Genomic DNA, 19,446 nt, shown 5'->3' with positions numbered 1-19,446 from the left:
CCTTATTGCATTGCATAGTTCCAACTTCTGCCATTTGCACAAAAGGTGTTCTCTAAAGAACAACTATGGGGTCTATAAAGTTCCATTCCTAGCTTTTGAACTTGTAATACTTTTCATAGAGTTCCATCATATAGTTGCTTCCACCAACGTCTCATCCAAGGAAAACCCAAGTGAAGGAGAATTAGTTGTTGTTCAGTTATTCCATTCATGTCCAACTTTTCATGGCTCCATTTGGGGTTTTCTTGGCAAAGATACTAAGGCAAATAGGGTTAAGTAACTTGTGCACATCACATAGCCAGTATGTGTCTGAGGCCGGATTTGAATTCGAGTTTTCCTGAACACAATCTATCCATTACACCACCTAGCTACTGGAAATAGTACATTGTAACCAAACATACAACTAAATTATGTTCTCTGGCAGAAAACTCAGAATCTCAGCCCCCCTGAGTAGGTGCTTAGTGAATTCCTTATTTATTGATTCAATGGATTTGGGGCCAATATGAGTCTGATGGTGGCTTTCCCACCTTTATTACATTAAAAGGGCTTCATTCCAGAATGAATTCTCTGGTAGTAACCCTTCCTATTGAAGGCTTTCCAACATACATTGGATTAAAAGGGGTTCTCTCCAGTTTGAGTTCTTGGATGGCTAATAAGGCATCTCTAGGATCTGAGGATTTTTCCATTCGTTGCATTCAAAGTTTCACTCTAGCATGAATTTTCTTATGCCTACCAAGGGTCCACCTCTCACTGATGGCTTCTCCACTCTTATTACTTTCACTCTAGTATGACTTGTATGATATCTAATAATGATGTGTCTCATGGAAAGCTTTGCAACATTCATTGCATTCAAGTGGTTTCACTGCAGTATGAGGTTCTCTGATGATAAATAAGGCCTCTTGTGTGGCTGAAGACATCTCCACATTAAATAGATTTCACTCCAATATGAGCTCTGATGGCTTTAAGGTATTTCTTATGCCTGAAAGCTTTTCCACATTCCTTTTATTCAAAGGGCTACATTCCAGTATGAGTTCTCTGATGTCTGTTGAGGCTTCCTCTCTGGCTGAACGCTTTCCCACATTCATTACATTCAAAGGCTCTTGCTCCAGTATGAATTGTCTGATGACTAATAAGGTGTCCTTTCTGACTGAAGGATTTCCCACATTCATTGCATTCAAAGGGTTTCCCTACAGTATGAATTCTCTGATGTCTTATAAGGTTCTGGCTGGCACTAAAGGCTTTTCCACATTCATTACATTCAAAGGGCTTCCCCCCAGTATGAATTCTCTGATGTCTAATAAGGTTCTGCCTGTCATTGAAGGCTCTTCCGCATTCATTACATTCAAAGGGTTTGACTCCAGTATGAGTCCTCAGATGCCTAATAAGATTCTGCCTGTCATTGAAGGCTTTCCCACATTCGTTGCACTTAAAGGGTTTCACTCCAGTGTGGGTTCTCTGATGTCTAATAAGGGACTGCCTGTCATTGAAAGCTTTCCCACATTCATTACATTTAAAGGGTTTCACTCCAGTGTGGGTTCTCTGATGGATAATAAAGTGTCCCTTCTGACTAAAGGCTTTCCCACATTCATTACATTCAAAAGGTTTCACTCCAGTATGAGTTCTCTGATGGCTCTTAAGACAATCCTTCCGCATAAAAGCTTTTTCACATTCATTACATTCAAAGGGTTTCACACCAGTATGAGTTCTCTCATGTCTAATAAGGGTCTGCCTCTCATTGAAGGCTTTCCCGCATACATTACATTCAAAAGGCTTCACCCCAGTATGAATTTTCTGGTGTCTGATAAGGTTCCGACTGTCATTGAAGGCTTTTCCACATTCGTTGCATTCAAAGGGTTTCACTCCAATATGGGTTCTCTGATGGCTTTTAAGGTAATGCTTTCGTCTGAAGCCTTTCCCACATTCATTACATTCAAAGGGTTTGATCCCAGTATGAGTTCCCTGATGGCTAATGAGGTTTTCCCTCCAGCCGAAGGCCTTTTCACATTCGTTACATTTAAAGGGTTTCACTCCAGAATGAGTTCTCTCATGTCTTATAAGGGACTGCCTCTCATTGAAAGCTTTCCCACAATCATTACATTCAAATGGTTTCACTCCAGTATGAATTTTCTGGTGTCTAATTAGGTTCCGACTGTCATTGAAGGCTTTCCCACATTCATTACATTCAAAGGGTTTCACTCCAGTATGAGTTCTCTGATGGCTTTTAAGATAATGCTTTCGTCTGAAGCCTTTCCCACATTCATTACATTCAAAGAGTTTCTCTCTAGTATGAACAGTCTGATGTTCAGTAAGATTCATTCTTTTGTCAAAGGCTTTTCTACCATCATTATATTCATACAGCTTTTCACTAGCACACGTTCTATGACATTTGATGAGGTCCGAGTGATAACTGAGCGTTTTCCTTTCTGTGTTATGAAGATTAAGTTTCTTCCCTGAGGCAACTGCATTACGCTGAATTCTGTCTGAAAACTGTCTGAAGTTCTTTCTAAGTGTATTATATTTATGGAGGCTTTTTCCTATGGCAGCTCTCCACTGTGGAAAAAAGACTGGCCCCAGACTAAAATGTTTCACAAAGGAATTACAATCAAGGACATTTGCTTTACAAAATGTTCCTTTGTGAGTGACTGTTAACTCCTGGGCTCCCTCCTGGAGGCCTTTCTGGCTCTCCAAGTTGACCTCACATTCCCCAGATTCTCCTATGTTGAGATACCAGGGATTGTTCTGTGGTCCTTTTTCCTTGGGCAAAGTATCCAGGCAAGTGTCCTCAGTCAGAATTGAGTCCTTGTTTTCATACCTAGTCTTCTGATTAAAAGAATCTGAAAGAAATAAAAATGTGTCAGTAGCCATTTTCCTCTCTCCTTTATAAGTTCTAAATTCTGCCTCTTCCATCGAGGAGAAAACTATTCAATAGTGTGGAAAATATTATACCATTTTATATCATTTTTAATTTCAACCAGACCCAGAGCCTGAATTAATGAGTAACTGGAAGAAGATCCAGGACCTGGGCTCAGGAAATACCCTTACCTCTGTCAACAAGGCCAGATCAGACTGACCTAAGGGCATTCTTACTCCTGTTAGCCATTAAAGGATGAGACCCTAACCCCAAGAAAGACTACCTCATTTAATATTCTACGGGTATATACTATGTTATGGAATATTAATGAGACACAGAGACGCTGGGCTGTAGTTTTTACTGACCTTTGTCAACATTTTTTACAACCCTATTCCATTAAGGGAAATCCTTGTCTTGTGGTTAAACATACATGGGGATCATAAATCTGAGTAACATGCTGAATTGTGATTGTTCTAAAAAAATACAAAACCTGTTCATGTTTCTGTACAAGTCAGTCAGACTCTGTCTGGCTCATTCCATGATCATGTCTGTCTGCTATGTTTAAAGGGAATGGATGAATAATATAAATTTTCTATCATCTAGCTCTGTTTGTTTCCTTCAACCAAGTTTTCAGGTTTAACAATAGGAACTAGGTAGAATGAACATTTTAGCAGGGAAATTGAAGTGAAAAACAGGTGAGGAGAATAACAAGGAGCCCAGCTTCGAACAAAATAAATCACATTCCAAAGCAGTGAAAGTACCTATAGCTAGAGCTGAAAACAATGAGCTCAATGAAAAAGAGATGGTCTTTTGGTGGACACAGTCATGGAAGCAAAATCACTGGCTCAGAAAATCACTGAAGTGGAAACCAATTTGGAATCTACGGCCACCTATACCCAAACATTCCTGACAGAATCATCTGTTTGTTTGAAAACAACAAAAACTTGTGTTCACTGGCTGGGGAATTCCTGAATGATATAAAGTGTATGAATTTGTCAGGAATGTTGTGCCATTAAAGACAAAAATGAAACATTCAAAAAATATGGAAGGACTTGAATGAAGTGACACAGAGGGAAGAAAGCAGAAAAGCCCGTACGGAAGGCAGGGCTGTGTTTAAAGGCAACAGCAACAGCTGCAGACAGAGAAGAAAGTAACAAAGGCTGCTGAAAACAAAGATAAGGTTGTGGGTATTACCATATTTGGGGTCGGATTAACAGTCATCAAATAATGGAATTTGACAGATATGTGTTCAATCATTTATAACCTCCTGGGCTTTTCTTTGCATTTTTCTGGTTTTCTTTCCCATAGTCTAATGTACATATTTGAAGAGCTGTGAGTCATCATTATGCACTAGTTTTATTATTCCCTCTGGCTTTTATACCATCTATACCTTAATTCTGCCCCACCCCCCAACACTCTCTATTATCTCATTTAATACAACAACCCTGGGAGGCAGCTATTGTTATCCTCATTCTACAGTGGAGGAAACCGAGGCAGACATCTGTTCAGTGACTTGCCCAGGGTCACTCACTTAAAAGGGTCTGAGGTCAGATTTGAACTCACCTGAATCCAGGCCCAGTGCTTTATCTACTGCACTGCTGAGCTGCACACCATATTCCACGTACTGAATCCCCCCATCTTCTTTCCCAGAGGAAGGATGTACGTTCCATCATCAGTTATCTCATACTAAGATCTTTCACTATAATTCATCAGTTTGACAGCCTTGAAATGGCTTTATTATTTATAATAATGTAGTCACTATGTATATTGTTTTCCTGGCTCTTTCTTCCCTCTGTGACAATTCTTAAGTATCTCTCTATTTCTCTGATTTTTGCATACTTGCCTTATCTTGTAGCAAAATAATATTGAATGGCACTGCAATCTTTAAATGCTATATAAATGCAAGCCACTATTGTTATCCCATCAACCTGTTTGTCCCTTACTCACCTGGATAAGGGCCACTTGGAAATTCTCCCTCAGGTATCCATGGTACTTCTTTCTCCAACTGGGAGATGACATCTGGTTTAGAAACTGAAAGCCCTGATCATGGAGAGAGAAACAGAAAGGACTGGACACAGAGGGCCATCTCAGAGTCTAGTCTTGGTCTTTTCTTCTTCAGGGAAATAGGGATGCTAAGAAGGGGCAGAGGATGGAAAAAAGACCTCTGACCTCTTTCATCCAAGAGTGGATTGCTAATCTGATTTGGACTCTGAAGGGCAAGGAATTCATTGGACCCAAGGCCTGCTAAATGAGCAGGATCTTTTCACGTCTCCAGGCAAGTGGCTTCACCAAGAACCTTTCACTTAAGGGAAGGAGTCTCTCCTTTCACTCAAAGGAAGCTAGAGCCTTGGGGCCAGTACAAAAACACTGGGATTTCTGCTTGTATAAGGCAGAGACTTCGCACCTGGGAAAGGGGAACAGAAAAATTCCATCTAAAGGCTCTAATAGGTTTTGGATTGCCTGTCCCTCCCATCCTATGTATTGGTGACTATTGCTGTACCCTAACTTATGGCAGCCCTTCAGGCCTCCAGGGCGGATAGAAGGGAGAATGCAAATACAACTCCACCCTCACCCCCTGAAGACAGATGATGAATCACAGGGGATGGCTGTACTTACCCAAAGACACCAGGTTCTCATAGTTCTCCAGCATCACATCCCTGTACAGGTGCCTTTGAGCAGGGCTCAGGCGTCTCCACTCCTCCAATGAGAAGTCCACAGCTACATCTCTGAATGTTACTGGATGCTGAAACATCAAACACATTCCTGCTCAGCCAGGGACTGCCTCTCACAGTCCAAGGGAGACATGTGGAGTTGGCAGGGCATATGAGGGGTGGGGTTAAAGCACTGCCAGTTTTGAGTATTCTATGTTGACTTTTGACTGTTGACCTTTACAGGAGAGAATTAAGGGAGAAGAATCCAGAGAAGAGAGGAGGACTAGGGCAGAAGAAGGCAATTGTGAAGCTGATTTGGAGATAAGGACCAGAAGAAAGGAACATCAGGAGAAGGAAAAGGAGATAACTGATGAGGGGGGATAAAGAAGAAAAGGAAAATAGATAAAGAGCAAGTGAAACCAGAGGGTTATCTGTAATGGCAGAGGGAAACTGGGTGTGGCCCTCAAAATTATTTATCAAGCTCCTGAGCAGGAAATGCTTTGGAGGTGAGCTGCAAACCTTCACAAGGAGATCCAGATCTAGGCTGAGATGGATCTCCATCAGGAAGGGGAACAGGGGAAATGCTTCACTGACGTGAATTGAATTGGGTCATGCTGGTATTTCTGACACAGCCAAGTGAATACCGCTTACGTTCCAGGAATGGGTCTGGTCTTCCTCCTACAGGAGATGAAAGATCTTGAGAAATCTCTAAGATACTAGGCCAGAGGGACAGAAAAATGTCCCTGAAAGGAATGGAATCAAAGCGGGGAAAAAAGGACCTGAAGTGGCCATGGGGGAACCTAACCCTGGTCAGGAAGGTGGAAATTGGATGATGTCCCATAGAAGAGGAGGGGAAGAAGGATGAATCTGCACCTAGAAATGAGAAACACTTTAGAAGCTCCTCTTGATGTGGCTCATCTGGGAGAAATCATCCACAGAGTGTCAGAAGAAGAGATGCATCCTAGGGTGTATGTGTGTGTGTGTGTGGGTGACTCACTGTTCAGAGGTAGCCTGATAGCTGAAGAGCGAGGTCTTTTGTTTTCCTGGGGCAAGTATCAAACACAAGCCCAAGAACTTGCAAGACGTAAAAAGAGGAATGACCACTCTCTACTTCTAGTGATTCCCGTGGGCACAAGGGATACTCTAGAAGGCGACTCAAAAATGGTACAGGAGACAGCTAAGTCTAGAGCAAGGACCTAAAGACAAGAGGGACGCAGGTGTGGTTCTCCATACTCCTGCCTGCTAAAATCTGGGGATTGAGAAAACAAAACAGATCTGGACAATCATCTGCTTTCGAGGAAGATGGCACCCAAGAATGGGACCCTGGCTTAAAGGGATGAGGGTAGTGTACGTCAAAATGACTGGTATGAGTGTAGTTATCAAGTTTATGGTAAAGATAAAGATGTCAGAGGACACAGAGAAGCCAAACTCTTCCACAAAAAGCCCCCCAAAGTATTAGAAAATTGTCCAAGAAAAAAGGACAGAGAAATCTGGAAAGACTCTACACTAAGCCTTCCATCTAGACAAGTAATAAACCAAAAGTGGGCCACAAGAGGATGGAGGAAGGGTACAGAGATTGAACCAAAGACAGCCAGTGTGATCTCCAGTAACCTGGCCAGAAACCAGCCGAGTTGGGGAGAGGAGAGGAACCATGGCAAACTGGCAAAGGTAACCAAAGCCAGCCAGGACTGTGAACACCAGCTCCAATAACCTGGTACCTGAAGCTGGATTCTGGCCTCTCTAGGTAAATGTTCATGGAGACTAGACCTCCTCAGGGTCACAACAGGAGATAATGCCAACTCACCACCTGGGCACTAGCACTGGGAAGGTTGTGCAATGATACCGTTAGGACCTCTGAAATCCTCCAGAGGCCCACAGCAGCAGACAGAAACAACTCCTAAGAGAATGGGACCACCTGTGATCTGAACCCAAAGTGGACCATTAGGAGATTAAGACATAAACGAGAGATTTGAGATGGAGGGTAGGAGGGCCATACCATCCATCCCCTCAAGATCAGCAGCAGCAGTGGTATCCAGACTACAGGAGAGACAGGCTCAAACAAAGCCTTCCCAACCCATCCTAGAGCGCCAGAGGGTACTGGCCAGAACACAAATCCCAACCCCAGAATGGAGGCTGCTTAGCAACCAGCAGAACATGCTCAGCACAATGAAATATTAGAGGCTAAGAGAAGTCCAAGAAGTAATCACAGAAGAGAGAGGGCCCACAACAATTACAAGAAGAGAAAAAATAATGCACGGCCACAGGAACTCCTGGAGTGGCTGGAAGAAATCAAACCAAGGATTAAAAAGGAAATCACCCATGAAATGAGAGTTTGGGAGGAAAAAATGGAAAGAAGAATAAATGGCATAAAAACAAGCTGGACAGCCTTACTCCAAGGAGTAAATTCCCTGAGAAATAGAGCAACAGAACTGAAGGACTCCACAAGGGAGTAAGAAGCATGAGGATAAAGCCAAAAGATTGAAAAGCAAAAGAGAAGAAAAGGTTACAGTACCAACCATGAAAAATAAGGCCCTGAAAAGTAGGGAGGGAGAGATCATTTAACAATCATCAAACTCGACAGATTAAATGATCTCAATATATATGAGTGTGAACAGTTTTCTTTCTTTTTTAAATGCAATTTTTTTCTTTTTTGTGTAAATAGCATTTTATTTTTTCCAATTACATGTAAATAAGGTTTTCAACATTCATTTTTTATAAGATTTTGAATTCCAAATTTTTCTCCCTCCCTTCACGCCCCTGTCTCCAAGACAGCAAGCAGTTGGTTATAGGCTATACATGTACAATCATGTTAAACACATTTCCACATTAGTCATGTTGTGAAAGAACCAGAAAAGGAAAAAAACAGGAAAAAACAAAAACCAAAAAAAAGTGAAAATAGTATGCTCTGATTTGCATTCAGACTCCACAGTTCTTTTTCTGGATGTGGATGGCATTTTCCATCATGAGTCTTTTGGAATTGTCTTGGATCACTGTACTGATGAGAAGAGCTAAGTTGATCATCACACAATGTTGCTGTTACTGTGTACAATGTTCTCTTCTGGTTTTGCTCACTTCACTAAGCATCAGTTCACGTAAGTCTTTCCAGGTTTTTCTGAAATTCTCCTGCTAATTATTCCTTTTAACACAATGGTATTCCATTACATTCATATACCACAACTTGTTCAGCCATTCCCCAAATGATGGTCATTCCCTTAATTTTCTATTCTCTGCCACCACAAAAAGAGCTGCTATAAATATTTTTGTACGTGTAGGTCCTTCCCCTTTTTTATGATCTCTTTGGGATACAGACCTAGGAGTGGTATTGCTGGATCAAAGGGTATGTGCAGTTTGATTGCCCTTTGGGCATAGTTCCAAATTGTTCTTTAGAATGGTTCAATCAGTTCAGAACTCCAGCAAAAAATGCATCATGTTCCAATTTTCCCACATCTTCTCCAATATTTAGCATTTTCCTTTTCTGTCATATTAGCCAATCTGGTAGATATGAGGTAGTACCTCAGAGTTGTTTTAATTTGCATTTCTCTAATCAATAGTGATTTAGAGCATCTTTTTCATCTGACTATAGATAGCTTTAATTTCTTCATCTGAAAACTGCTTGTTCATAGCTTTTGACCATTTATCAATTGGGGAATGACTTGTATTCTTTTAAATTTGACTCAGTTTTCTATATATTTATGAGAAATGAGACCTTTATCAGAAACACTTGCTGTTAAAATTGTTTCCCAGCTTTCTGATTTCCTTCTAATCTTGGTTTCATTAGTTTTGTTTGTGCAAAATTTTTTAAATTTAAGGTCATCAAAACTATCCTAAATATAATTTTTTTCCACCATCAAAGATTTATTTTTTTCTCTTGAGGTACTAGATATACTAAAATACTTATAGCAGCTATTTCCTCAGTAGCCCAAAAGTGGAAAGAAAGGAGTGCTCTCTTGTTGGGGAATGGTGAAACAGATGATGGCAAACCAATATAATAGACTGGGTGGGGGGGGGCGGTTATAAAAATGATGAAACACAGTTTTAGAGGAAACAGGGAAGCCCTCCATGAAGTGATGCGGTGTGAAGTGAGCAGAACTGACAGAATGATTTCCATAATGACAAAAATATCATAAAGAAAAATAACTTGGAAAGACTTCAGAGCTCTGACCAATCAAGACCATGATAAGCCATGGTTCCAGAGTGAGGATAAAGCATGCCACCCACCTGCTGCTGAAGAGGTCCTGAGACATCTACTCTTGGTCATGGCCACAGGGAGATAGACATTTATCATTTTAATGATAGACATTTTCTTTTTAATTCTTCAATTGGAGTAAGAAGTTGGAGGGACTGATAATAAATTATTTTTGAAAAAAAGAAAAAGAATTGACCAAACTCCCTGAATACTATGGCTAAAGCAAAAATCTGGAAACTACTCACTTGACCAATTAGTGGGCATTCATGAAGCACTTACCACTTTGTGGGACAATCTTGGGAGTTTTAGGAGCCTGCAAGCTCAGGAGTCAGCAGCAGGGTGATCTAGCATTTCCCAAAGCTAATGCCCCCTTGGGATGCATGGAGAGGCCCAATGTCCAGGAATAAGGGTACCACAGTCCCTTTGTAGTCTCCCTAAGTGGAGTGTTGTGTTTAGTCTTGAGAAAATGACAAACTAGAGTGTCCAGAAGAAGGTGACCAGGATGCTGAAGAGCCTTGAGTCTATGGCACATAAGGATGCTTTGAAAGGAATGAGAATGTATACTTTGCTGAAAAGGAGACTTGGGGGACATGACAGCCACATTCAAGTACCTGAAGGGTTGTCACATGGAAGAGAGATTAAATGTGTTCTCTTTGCTTCTGCCCAAAAGGGCAGAACTCAGTACAAGTACAGGTCGCTAAGGGGAAAATTTATTCTTGATGTTGGGAAAAGCTTCCTGAACAACCAGAGGCCTCCAGCAGTCTCAGGAGGACCTTTATTGAAGGTCATCAAGCAGAAGCTGGATAAAAACTGGTCCAATATGTAAGAGTGGTTATGTCTTTCCTGTTCTGAGCTGGACTAGGTTCCTTTCAAGGTGAAACTTTATAAGTCTATGAATCCTACTTACTCTTAGCTTAATTTTGTGCTAGAGTCTGTACCATGATGATAAGGTCACTTATTAAATTCAATATCTAAAATTAAATTCATATCTAAAAATCATCCCTGAAAATGAACCCCAAGAAGATAATCCAAGGATATATAGTCACAAGACTGGATCTTAGAGTCAGGATTCAAAGAGATCTAAGCTAGGATGAAATTTCATCAGGCTAAATGTCAAGTCTGACATGAAGGTTCAAAAAATCAGCTGCAGAGGCATGAAGAAGGGGAATCACAATTCCAAGCTCACAACACGTGGGCTTCATAGCATCTACCAAAGTGGTAGGAGAGAATGACTGAGGCCCAGATGTGTAGAGGGGACCTGGCTGAGATAAAGCTGTTCAAGAGAAGGGAAATGAGAACCATAACTCACCTGGAACCTGGCTGTCAGCAGCGTAGAGGTCATTCCTTCCTTTATGCTCCTACCCTGGGAAGGACATGGGCTTGAGAAGTCCAGGCTGTAAGATGAGAACAATTGTGAAGGACAGCAGTCAGACACTGAAGCTCCTAAACACAGTCCTCACCAATGCCTCAGCACCCCTGAACCCTCCTGCCACATCAGGAAGGTCCATGACACCCTCTATCAGTTCTGCCCACCTCTCCCTCTCATAAAACTGTGATTTGATTGGGCCTGTTACAAATCCATGCTACCTTCACCTGGCAACCCTTTTCTGCTTCACTTGTTGGCTCTTTGACATAGCCTCCAAAATAGCTAAGCCAAAATTCCCACCCTTAGCCCACCTTACAAGATGACCTTGCCTCTGACTTTGGGATCAAGGCTGACACCATCCAATGTGAACTGCCTCAAAGTCCTTCTGTCCCAACCCTTGCATTCCCTTCTTGTCCCCCTGTCCCACCCCAGAAGGAGAGGTACTATCCCTCCCTCCTACTCAGGTTACCACCTCCTGGATTTGGGCTCATGCCTCTTCCTGAACCTGACATCTATCAATTACCTCCTCACAGAATGGGCTAGGGAGGAGGTAGCTGGATTCTGGAATGTCTGTAACCCCAAGGTGGCCATTTAGTGCCAGTTACAAGGCAAGTTTCCTTTGAGGGAGTATGAGCTCCTTTTTTTTTTAGATTCTAGGCACTTAACATGGCATGAAGTAAGTGCTTAATGTTGGTTGATTGACTGGCTGAAAGTAGGCAAGTACCTGAAGGATCTGTCCTTGGGCCCATGCCATTCATCATTTTCGTCATTTTTCACCAAAGAACATTTGTCAAATTGTTAAAGGAACATGGCTGGGACGATATACACTGGAAGAAGAATCTCAGTCCTAGGAGAGCTCAATCAACCAGAACAATTGGCCCAATACTGTGAACTCCAGTGTAGTGGGGCAAACAGAAAAGTCCATATTTTGTTTAAAAACTCAACTTGACACATCCTGGACCATGATGCACATGGAGACAATGGTTCCTATGGAAAGCACTACAGTATTCTTGTGGATGACAGGGCCAGCATGTGTCCAGTGACACAGCATCTGAAGCAGTTCGTGCTATCATGGATTTGATGGAGAAGCTGAGAATGGTATCAGTGGGCCTTTGGAGACCAGTTTGGTGGTGGCTAAGGGGCTTTCACTTCAGCCCCAGGACAAACAAGTAGAAAATCCTCAGCTTAGCTTTGAAAGCCCCTTCCCACCTTTCCATTATTCCTCTTACTCTGTGCTCTAGCTGGACCAGCCTGCCGCCCTTCCTCCATCCTCTCTCCATCTCCTCTCTTATCCCTTTTCTAGCCATCCTTCATCCCTCCTCCCCTCCCCCTTCTGACTTCCCTCCTTCATCAGAGACCTGGGTTCAGATCTCACCACTAACACTCCTCTTGTGTTTTGGGACAAGTCCCTTCACCTCCCTGGGTCTCAGTTTTCTCATCTGTAAAGTAAAATGAGGAAGGAGCCAGGTTATCGCAAACCAGGTATCTCCTGGACATCTTAAACTCAACATGCCTAAACCTGAACTCGTTACCTTTCCCCCAGCCTATGCCCTCTTCCTAACTTCTCTATCACTGTTTGAGGGTACTGCCATCCTCGTAGTCACCCACGCTCCTAACCCAGCTGCCATCCTCGACTCCTCACTGCCTCTCAGCTCCCCATGGCCAATATGGGGCCCAGGCCTCTTGTCTCTCCACTCCAGTCCATCCTCCATTCAAGCTTGCAAATTATTCTTCCTAAAGCACAGGTCTGACTCCTTCATTCCCACCTTACACCTATTTAGTAAATTCTAGTGTCTCCTTATTACTTCCAGGATCAAACAGGAAATCCTCTTTCTGGCATTCGAAGCCCTTCGTAACCTGGCTCCTTGCCACCTTTCCAGTCTTCTCACACGTTCTTTGCCTTCCTCATTTTACTTTACAGATGAGAAAACTGAGACCCAGGGAGGTGAAGGGACTTGACCCAAATCACAAGAAGAGTATTAGTGGTGAGATCTGAACCCAGGTCCTCTGACTCCACCATGGCAGAAGGCTTGCTAAGACCACGGAGTCAATTGGGCAAATGTCTCAGAACCTGCCAGGATGAAGCAGACAAGCCTCCTCAGACTTGGACCATGAGGCTGGTGGTCAAAGGGCCAGGGAAGATGGAGGCAGTGGATACCGTCAGGCTGTCAAAACAGGCAGTAAGGCCTCAAACAGTCCTTAAAGGACCCCCTCCTCCCCCAGCCAGCCCTGAAGGAGACAGAAAGCAAACTGCATATGCATGGATCAGATCCTGCCATTTCAGGAAAAGCCAGGGAAGAAAAGTCAGTGACAAAGAAGAGGTGGCAAAAATGGGCCATCATAGCCCCTGGAACCTGAAGGGCAGAGGTTCAAGGCCCAGGCCCTGAAGCCTGCCAGGAGAACAGTGGCAGAGAGGTGCACACTGGGACAGACACAGAGAATGTGTACGTGGCATTTTCATGTGCACTGAGGTGATACAGAGTCAGAGGTCAGAACACTGGGCCTGCAGTCAGAAAGACCCGAGTTCAAATCTGGCCTCAGAATACTAATTTATTAGCTGTGTTATCCTGGGTAAATCACTTAACCTTTGTCTGCATCAGTCTTCTCAAATGTAAAATGGGGATAATTATAGCACCTACCTTCTGGGTCGTTGTGAGGATCAGATGAGATGAACTTCTAAAATGCTTAGCACAGTGCCTGGCACATAGTGGGCACTGTATGAATGTTAGTTATGATGATGATGGGTGGTTTTTCTTTTTTATTTTGAGGGAGGAAAGTTTGGGGATACAGATGAAAGAAAGAAGGGGAGGAGAACTGCAGGCAATCTCTAAAAGGCAGTGGACAGAGGTGAGCAGAGGACACTGCTGGAACTGCCAGGCTAAACCCAAATTATATAAAAAGAACAACAAAATGTACAAAATAAAAAAGCCAAACCATGAGGTCTCATGCCTACATAGGGAACCGGTTTTCTTTTGATTCTCTGCATCATTGTTTGGGCTTAATGATGTTTAAGTTTGTTACAAAAAGAAAATTGATACAAAAATATAATGGTTTGCTGCTTGTCAGCATCATCGTCATGGAGTCTCCCAGTCTGGAGGCCTCACCCACAGGACCTGTACAGAAGAGAGGGAAGGTCCCAGACAAGGAAGGAGAGAACCAAAGGGGCCCAATCCAGTGTGCCATGAGTAGGAGGTCCCCCAGACTGTTTGCTGGTATGTTAATGGAATAGGAATATCTCCCCCGTCCATTAATAGGCTAATGTGACCACATGTGTTCAATCATGATGTTTGGTTGCTTTGAAACTCCAGCTCACAGCTGTGATACATCTTGAGTCAGGTGGAGCCCTTTGTGGAGGAACTTGCTTGAAGGTGAAGCTTGCTTATAGGGAAGCTTGCTTGCTTGAAGGCTTTCACACCTTTTGGTATTTGGGCATTGAAGCAGAGGGTTGTGATGCCTTCTGGCTATATATATACATATATATATTCTGAGATTAGCATTTTGCTTTTGGGTTCATTCATGGGAAGAATGTTCATGTGATTTGGCCAGACCAGACTCTGGGTAGCTGTTAAGGAGCCACCTGGCTTTTAAAACCCAGATGTTTGTGCTTCCCTCTCTGGTGATTATGTATTAATTTCTCAGACAGTTGGAAGTCCTGTCTGTTGATCTCTGCTAATTTCTCTATTTGTAATTTTTCTGCTTGAATTTCCTCTACGTTCAGGGTGCTAACTTTTCCCCTGAACTAAGCGAATGATATATATGTTTAATTAAAGGGAGATTGTTGATGCCTTTAAAAGCTATTTTTCCTTTAAAAGCAGATCAAAGAACCTGTGCTAGCAGGCCATCCTGGGTATGCTAGAGTACTTGCTGTTACAACTGGGCAGCCAGTCCTGCCTGTGCAGAATGGCCCCTGCACAGCAGACACTATTAGATCCCATAGCAGACAGCCTGCATCTGCTCACCAAGATTTTCCAGCTGGAGCCTGTGTCCCCCACTATCTCAGGGGTACCTGCCACTTCTCAGTGGCATCTGGAGAAGATGGAGACACCAGGAAGTGTTGCTGTATCTGGAGGATCTCAACAATTGTGGGAAGACGCTGGCAGAGCTCAAGAAAAGGCAAAGCAAAGGGCCCAGTGGCTGGAAGATATTGGCCTGATGCCCCCAGTTAATAAATGCTAGTTCTCAGAACATTGGTCATGTATGTGGGTCACCTAGGGTCTCAACAGGAGAAATGACTTAAGAAGGATGGGCGGGCTTTGTCAGCTGGCCCAGCCAGAGAAGATTTCTGGTCTAAGACTTTCCTAAGATTTGTCTGCCACTGTGGATAATCTGGGAACCTAGTCTCTATGGTGATCATCACTGAGATGTCCAGTCACCTCTCTCATGGGAACGTGGTTCAGAAGAATCAAAAGCAACCAACTCATTTATATCCAAGGAAACTAAGCCCCAGACTGCATAAAGGCTAGCTCGAGGCCATACAGGTAGCAGACCCAGGGCTGAGCCCAGGCTTGCTGAATCTGTCCCTGTTCATCACACTGCTCCAGGGAGGTGATGGATCCTGAAGGGAGGGATGACATCCTGGGGGAACAGAAGGGTGAATGGGAGCAGAGCTTTCTGGTTGGGAGGAGTGGTCGATGTGCTTGCTCTGGGAATGGCTTGGAACACCCAACAATGGAGATAATGCAGGTGCATTCAGAAGACTAATTTGGCAAGTGTGGCCTTGCAGGGTGAGGAGTGGAGGCAGGGAGATTACAGAACTGATCTAGGTGGGCAGAGAGAGGCCCATCCCACGCATGGGGAAGGGCCTAACACATGAGAGTTCAGGGAGCAAGTGGAGATCAAGCCTCATCAGTCAGCCGGGATATAGGGAATGTTTAGGAGAAGAGACTAGGTGGGCTCCTGCTCCTTAGGACAAAGGGCTTCTGTATGGAGAAGAGACATTCCAGAAGAGAGAGAAACCTCTATTAATGCTAGGAATGGACCGGCAGGACAGGAAAAAAAGGAAACTGACTCCCCTTGTCCCTGTTAGTCAAAAACCCACCAGGAGCAAGTCCCTCCTTCTCTGTTCTCCTGGGAGGGCCACACGGTATCCCAGAAAACAAAGCTGATGAGGAAAAAGGAACTATGAGGAGGATCTCAGAACTCCAGGGCTCAAGAGGCTGGAAACCCTTCATGCCATCCCCTCCTTCCTCACAAGCATCCATAGAGTGGGTATGGCTCCCATCCTTTTTACAAAGAGAGGGGACAGAGGGAGCAAAGGGGGACTGAACTCCTCCCAGGATCAGGGACAAAGGGCATCAGTTGTCTGAGATTCCATCTACAGCCCTGCTGGCGGAGCGATTGTCAAGAGACAGGGCTGAGAGCCCTGAGTCTGCTTTGTATCACCTGAATGTTTGATGAACATGTCACCTAGGCCTTCTTCAAATCAGGACATCAAGACTGTACCTGGATTTCACTGGTATAGGGAAATCTCAGGTGAGAAAATGCCCTCTAACAGTACAAGCCTGCACCTCCTCTGTGACTCCTATTTTTAGGAAGCAGCCCAGAACACTTGAGAGTTTAACAGACGTGCTGAAATTACAAAGCTAGTATGGGACAGCGAGGAGGCACACTGGAGAGCATGGGACCTTGACTTAGGAATACCCGACTCCAAATCCAGCCTCAGGTATTTCCTCCTGTGTGACTCTGGGCAAATCACTTAACCGGTTTGCCTCAGTTTACTCCTCTTTAAGATGGAGATAATGATAGCACTCACATCGAAGGGTTGTTGTGAAGATAAAATGACGTATTTGTAAACCTTAAATGTAAATGCTGCCTATTTGTAATAATAATGATGATAACTATGGCTAAGAAAATATTATAAATTATATATATATATTTTTTATATATAATTACATGTCACACATAATAGAATATAATTTCTTATTAGCAGTATTAGTATTTACTTAGGGTATTTAGTATTTTGTCATTCAGTGGTTTCAGTCGTGTCTGACTCTTCCTGACCCCATTTGGAGTTTTCTTGGCAGAAATACTGGAGTGCTTTGCTATTTCCTCCTCTAGCTCATTTTAACAGATGACGGAGCTGAGGCCACGTGACATGTCTAGGGTTACACAGCAAGTACATGTCTGAGGAAGATGAATCTTCCTTAACATAGGCTGGCCTCTGTCTAGCTGCCCTGTTTACTATTTAGAGGCAAAACTTGAACTCAGGTCTTCCTGGCCTACCACCAGTCTATTACCCAACACAGCTTATTTTCTTAAATTCCTAATTAAAGTACTTATGGCACAGGATCAGACAAATCCCAAGTCTTTATTTAGCGCTTCCCACCTGTCAGCCACCATGCCAGGTGCTAGAGATACAAAAAGAAACAGAAACAGCCCTCACAGATTCCTGGGGCTCTCCAATAGTCTTCCCTCTAAGCTGATAACAAGCTATAGATAGCTATTTTTTGGGTCTAGTGACTAGGTTCCCCAAGTGGATGATACTGCCACCTGGGGGGGCACTGGAATGACTGGGGGGAGGGTAGTAGCCTCTGGTGCAACTGGGGGACATTGAATAAAAACAAGAGAGTGGTTGAAACATAAGGGAAGAAGAGAAGATAAAGTTTTGAAAAACTTTGTACATGTTTCATCTGTAGTGTAACAGAGTTAAAGTCATAGTGATTATATTATTTTCCAAATAACACAAAATGCAAGCTATAACCAATCAGGGCTGAAATCCACCAACAGGTCTTAACAAGCAAGTGCTGGCAGGCTAGTGTGTTGTGCATTGACAGGAAGTCCAGGAATATGTACCTGTAATAACTTGCTTACAATACGATACTACATGGTTGCATGATGCAATATTGTGTCATCAAAATTTCAATGCAGGAAAAACCCACAAGTTTATAATAAATTATTAAATGTAAGATGTGCCATTAAAGAAATTATTTTTGAAATGACACATTTAAAAAAAAAACATTGAAGGGTTAAAGAAAGGGTTAAATAAAGTAGATTGCCAGGAGATGGTGAGTAATTTTTTTTTTTTAAAAGGGAGCAGTAAGTCAAATAAGTTTGGGAACCTCTGATCTAGTCAATCAACCACTTTCAAAGTCACCGGGATTATACATACATCTCTGTATCTTTTTGAGTTTTCTGCAAGAAAAGCATGAGAGACTGTCAGATTCTAACATTTAGGAAAATGACCCCCCAAACAAGTGAACTTAGAGAAGCAATGCCAGTTGTTTCAGTCAATCAACAGGCATTTTTAAGTGCTAACTCTCTGCCAGGCCTAAGTGCTGGGGCTACACAGAAAGGTGAAAATAAAGTTCCTGTCTTCAAGGAGCTCTAATGGGGAGAAATAACATTCAAGGTGAGGCAACCCGGGCAGGCACAAAGTCAGGAAGACTTATCTTCCTGAGTTCAGATCTGGCCTCCGACACTTACTTGCTGTGTGACCCTAGGCAAGTCATTGAAACCTGTTTGCCTCAGTTTCCTCATCTGTAAAATGAACTGGAGAAGGAAAACGATAACCCAGCCCAAGTATCTTTGCCACGAAAACCCTCGCAGGGGTCACAAAGAGTCAGACTTGACTGAACAACAAAGACAAAGTATATACACCGATCCCCACTTTCTTTTCTGTAGCATTCGCTCAACACGCCACTCCATTGATCTTACAGTCCTAGAATTCTGCCTGGAATCCAATTCAGGCTCGCCGTGGTAGGGTTTGAGGACTGTCAATGGTACCCACCCCTCCCGGCTGCCCGATCTCGCAAGTACTCTGGACAGAGCCTCAGCGTCGCCAGTCTTCGGGCCTGGGAATGGGAAGGCACCATGGACAGCCTGGGCACTTTCGTAAGAGCCGGCCATCTCAGAGGACTCCGAGACCCTGGCGGGACCAGCAGCCGGGTCCGGGTCTGCTCAGGCGGTTCGGAGTCCCCGGAAGCACGCTACCTAGGAACCCCCAGACCCAGCCTTGTCGGGGCAGGGCGCGGAGCAGGGGCAGCTACAAAGGAGTCCCAGCGCCCCGCAGGGAGTCACCCCATGGAGCTTTCATCGCCAGCGACCCCAGGGAAGCCCGACCCCCGGCCTCCCCGCAACCTCCAGTCCCCCCACCCCTCTCTGCCCAGCCTTGAACCTCGGATAACCCGGGGGTTATCCTCACCCCCGGAGCACCGAGACTGCCCTCCGGGGGCTTCCACTCTACACCAGGAGACGGCAAAGACAAGGTCACGGGAGTGGGGAGGGGCACCAGGCTGGCTCTCCCTCCCTCTCCCCAGCACAGGCTTACTTCCCGCTGCCCCAGCTCCGCTCACCTCCCACCTCCGCACTGCAGCCTCGGTACCCCCGCAGTAACCTCCGGATGCTCCATCCCGAGCCTCCCTCTCGGGTGCCCCCCAGACTTCTAGCTTCCTTTCGC

The 19,446-nt window shown here is 43.9% G+C and overlaps 1 protein-coding gene across 2 annotated transcripts; it reads right to left on the bottom strand.

The window, feature by feature from the left end:
- Positions 1-306: 306 nt before the first annotated feature.
- On the bottom strand, positions 307-19,437 carry LOC118837567 (zinc finger protein 260-like). 2 transcript variants are annotated; one of them, XM_036744524.1, is made up of 5 exons: positions 19,343-19,437; positions 10,995-11,079; positions 5,465-5,591; positions 4,796-4,888; positions 307-2,831 (listed from the first exon to the last, which is right to left on the bottom strand). In XM_036744524.1, the coding sequence occupies exons 1-5, from the start codon at positions 19,396-19,398 to the stop codon at positions 1,012-1,014; spliced, it is 2,181 nt and encodes a 726-aa protein (XP_036600419.1). In that variant the 5' UTR covers positions 19,399-19,437; the 3' UTR covers positions 307-1,011. The 2 variants fall into 2 exon arrangements, with proteins under 2 accessions (XP_036600419.1, XP_036600420.1); XM_036744525.1 differs by lacking the exons at positions 10,995-11,079; positions 19,343-19,437 and having other exon boundaries at positions 4,796-4,853; positions 5,465-5,571.
- Positions 19,438-19,446: the final 9 nt, after the last annotated feature.

The sequence above is a fragment of the Trichosurus vulpecula genome, chromosome 2, assembly GCF_011100635.1.
Source record: "Trichosurus vulpecula isolate mTriVul1 chromosome 2, mTriVul1.pri, whole genome shotgun sequence".
Classification (NCBI taxonomy): Eukaryota; Metazoa; Chordata; class Mammalia; order Diprotodontia; family Phalangeridae; genus Trichosurus; species Trichosurus vulpecula.
This window is presented reverse-complemented; position numbering and strand designations above follow the sequence as displayed.